The sequence below is a fragment of the Pelophylax lessonae genome, assembly GCF_965119305.1.
Source record: "Pelophylax lessonae genome assembly, chromosome: 9".
Lineage (NCBI taxonomy): Eukaryota > Metazoa > Chordata > Amphibia > Anura > Ranidae > Pelophylax > Pelophylax lessonae.
In genome coordinates this window covers 273211407-273214689 of record NC_138776.1, presented here as the reverse complement: position 1 = coordinate 273214689, position 3283 = coordinate 273211407, and the positions used below count along the sequence as shown (strand labels likewise).

Genomic DNA, 3283 nt, shown 5'->3' with positions numbered 1-3283 from the left:
AGGATGCAGCCGGACCCAGAGCCCCACCATGGTGCCTCCCCCTCATTTCTTCCATACCTGAGAGGAACAAAGAGCAGAGATCCTGGAACTGACCACCATGATGGTCCATCTGCTGACAGGAGAGGTGAGCGGTGCTGGGAATTCTGGGACATTATCCAGTAACAGACAAGGGATGTGTCTGGATGGTGACTGTATCATTGTGTGTGTCAGGTTCCTATAAGGTGTCAGGATGTCACTGTCTATTTCTCTGCAGGAAGGTCTGGAAGAAGTTGTGATGGAAGATCGGCAGTCCCTCTCGTCATGGGGTAAGAAGGGTCTCTCGGTACATCGATCGTTATTATCACCCTTTTTATACTTATCTTGGGCCTACACAAAGGTCTCAGTGATTAGGAGAAGGTGACTCCATAACTTTGTATGGTGAGAAGAGTTGGGTAGGTGCCCAGCCGGTCAGTTTAGGTGGACGGCCATGTCTTGGTAGAGGCCCGGACGGTCAGTTTAGGTGGACGGCCATGTCTTAGTAGGGGCCCGGCCGGTCAGTTTAGGTGGATGGTCATGTCTTGGTAGTGGCCGGCTGGTCAGTTTAGGTGGACGGCCATGTCTTGGTAGGGGCCCGGCTGGTCAGTTTAGGTGGACGACCATGTCTTGGTAGGGGCCCGGCCGGTCAGTTTAGGTGGACGGCCATGTCTTGATAGGGGCCTGTCCGGTCAGTTTAGGTGGACGGCCATGTCTTGGTAGGGTTGCAGTTGTGCCATACTCTTTCCATTTTCCCATGATGGATTGAACAGCGCTCCGTGAGATGGTCAAAGCTTGGGAGATTTTTTATAACCTAACCCTGCTTTACACTTCTCCACAACTTTATCCCTGACCTGTCTGGGGGGTTACTTGGCCTTCATGATGCTGTTTGTTCACTAAGGTTCTCTAACAAACCTCTGAGGGCTTCACAGAACAGCTGTATTTATACTGAGAATAAATGACACACAGGGGGACTCTATTTACTAATTCGGTGACTTCTGAAGGCAATTGGTTCCACTAGATTTGAGTTAGGGGTATCAGAGTAAAGGGGGGTGAATACAAATGCAGCCACACTTTTCACAGATTTATTTCTATCATTTATCATTTTCCTTCCACTTCACAATTATGGCCACTTTGTGTCGGTCTATCACATAAAATCCCAATAAAATACATTTTTGGTTGTAACGTAACAAAAGGGGTGTGAATACTTTTTCAAGGCACTGTATACCATGACTTGGATACATGAGAACCTTCACATAGACAATGTTCCTCCTCATTTACACAGCTATCTCATTCCTGCAGATCCTCTCGAAGAAGCAACACCTGATGAGCGATCTCCATTGTGTAAAGAAGAACCCCTGGAAGAACGGAACCCCCCACACTCTGACTTCCCTTCCCCCGCAGACCTCACCCACCAGGTATCTGTTGAGATCAAGGAGGACCCAGACTCATGTCAAGGTCATATTATGGAGGCTCCTCTCTTATCTGAGGAGGGAAGTCTTCTACACACCGAGGTCTCGATGGTTGGAGATCTCCTACGCCTCCATGTGGTTACACACCATACACCTACTCAGGTTAAGGAGGAACTCTTAGTTTCTGATGAAGGACCTCTAGAGGAACCTGATGAAGGACCTCTAGAAGACCCTGATGAAGGACCTCTAGAAGAACCTGATGAAGGACCTCTAGAAGAACCCGATGTTCCCTCACAATGTCCATCGGCTCTTGTTCCTCAGGAGGCCTCCCTGGAAGGAGAATTTATGGAAGGAGAGGTGATTTGCTTTAAGTGGAACGTTGTTGGTCCAAAAAGAAAGCCAAGGCAGATCCTCCCTAAACCCGGTCACAGAGGAGTGAAAGGAAAGCAGTTTTCCTGCACCGAGTGCGGGAAGTGTTTCCGGAGCAATGCAGATCTTATTCAGCACAGCCGGGTCCACTCGGGGGAGAAACCTTTCCAGTGCTCGGAGTGCGGGAAGCTTTTTAGCAAACAATCCAGCCTCGCTATACACAACAGGATCCACACGGGCCAGAAGCCGTATTCATGCTCTGAGTGCGGGAAGTGCTTTTCCAGCAGGTCGGAACTGACCAAGCACAGCAGGTCCCACACAGGACTCAAGCCATATACATGCCCCGAGTGCGGGAAATTCTTCACCTGCAGCTCCAACCTCTTCCGGCACAAGAAGATCCACACAGGCGAGAAGCAGTTCATCTGCTCGGAGTGCGGGAAGAGCTTCCTGACCCGCTCACAAATGGTCATCCATCAGAGGGTCCACACTGGGGAGAAGCCGTACCCGTGCTCGGAATGCACCAAGTGCTTCGTCAGCAGCTCCGACCTGGCCAAGCACCAGAGGAGCCACACCGGACTGAAGCCGCACATCTGCCCGGAATGCGGCAAAAGTTACGTCAGCCGATCCGTCCTCACCCGGCACCAGAAGATTCACCGGATGGAGAAACGCTTCTTCTGTGCTGAGTGTGGGATGGGCTTTGTGAGGATGGGGAAGTTCTTGTCCCACGTTAAAGCCCACCGCCACCCCCGGACTTCCTCCAGGACTTCGAAATGAAAGCAAAACGAGACGTTGGACCTCCTAAATGTCCTATCTGGTCACCGGACTTCCTCCAGGACTTCGAAATGAAAGCAAAACCAGACGTTGGACCTCCTAAATCTTCTATCTGGTCACCGGACTTCCTCCAGGCCTTCGAAATGAAAGCAAAACGAGACGTTGGACCTCCTAAATCTCCTATCTGGTCACCGGACTTCGAAATGAAAGCAAAACGAGACGTTGGACCTCCTAAAGCTCATATCTGGTCACCGGACTTCCTCCAGGACTTTGAAATGAAAGCAAAACGAGACGTTGGACCTCCTAGATCTCCTATCTGGTCACCGGACTTCCTCCAGGACTTCGAAATGAAAGCAAAACGAGACGTTGGACCTCCTAAAGCTCATATCTGGTCACCAGACTTCCTCCAGGACTTTGAAATGAAAGCAAAACGAGATGTTGGACCTCCTAAATCTCCTATCTGGTCATTTAGAGTTCTTCCAAGTCCCCGAACCCATCAAACCACAGTTTTGTTTGAAGGCATTTTGGAGCTCCAGTCTACCTCACTTCCTGGTAGTCTGGTGACCTGGGAACCCTGTAGCCCAGTGATGGTAAACCTTGGCACCCCAGATGTTTTGGAACTACATTTCCTATGATGCTCAACTACACTGCAGAGTGCATGAGCCTCATGGGAAATGTAGTTTCAAACATCTGGGGTGCCAAGGTTTGCCGTCACTGGG

At 50.2% G+C, this 3283-nt stretch overlaps 1 protein-coding gene across 1 annotated transcript; it reads left to right on the top strand.

Annotated features, from left to right (window-relative positions):
• Positions 1–46: 46 nt before the first annotated feature.
• LOC309564476 (uncharacterized protein) lies at positions 47–3067 on the top strand. The gene is made up of 5 exons (XM_082269105.1): positions 47–124; positions 254–305; positions 1315–2597; positions 2802–2816; positions 3033–3067. Exons 1-3 carry the CDS (start codon positions 98–100, stop codon positions 2565–2567), a joined length of 1332 nt encoding a protein of 443 aa, XP_082125231.1. The 5' UTR covers positions 47–97; the 3' UTR covers positions 2568–2597; positions 2802–2816; positions 3033–3067.
• The last annotated feature ends 216 nt before the right edge of the window (positions 3068–3283 follow it).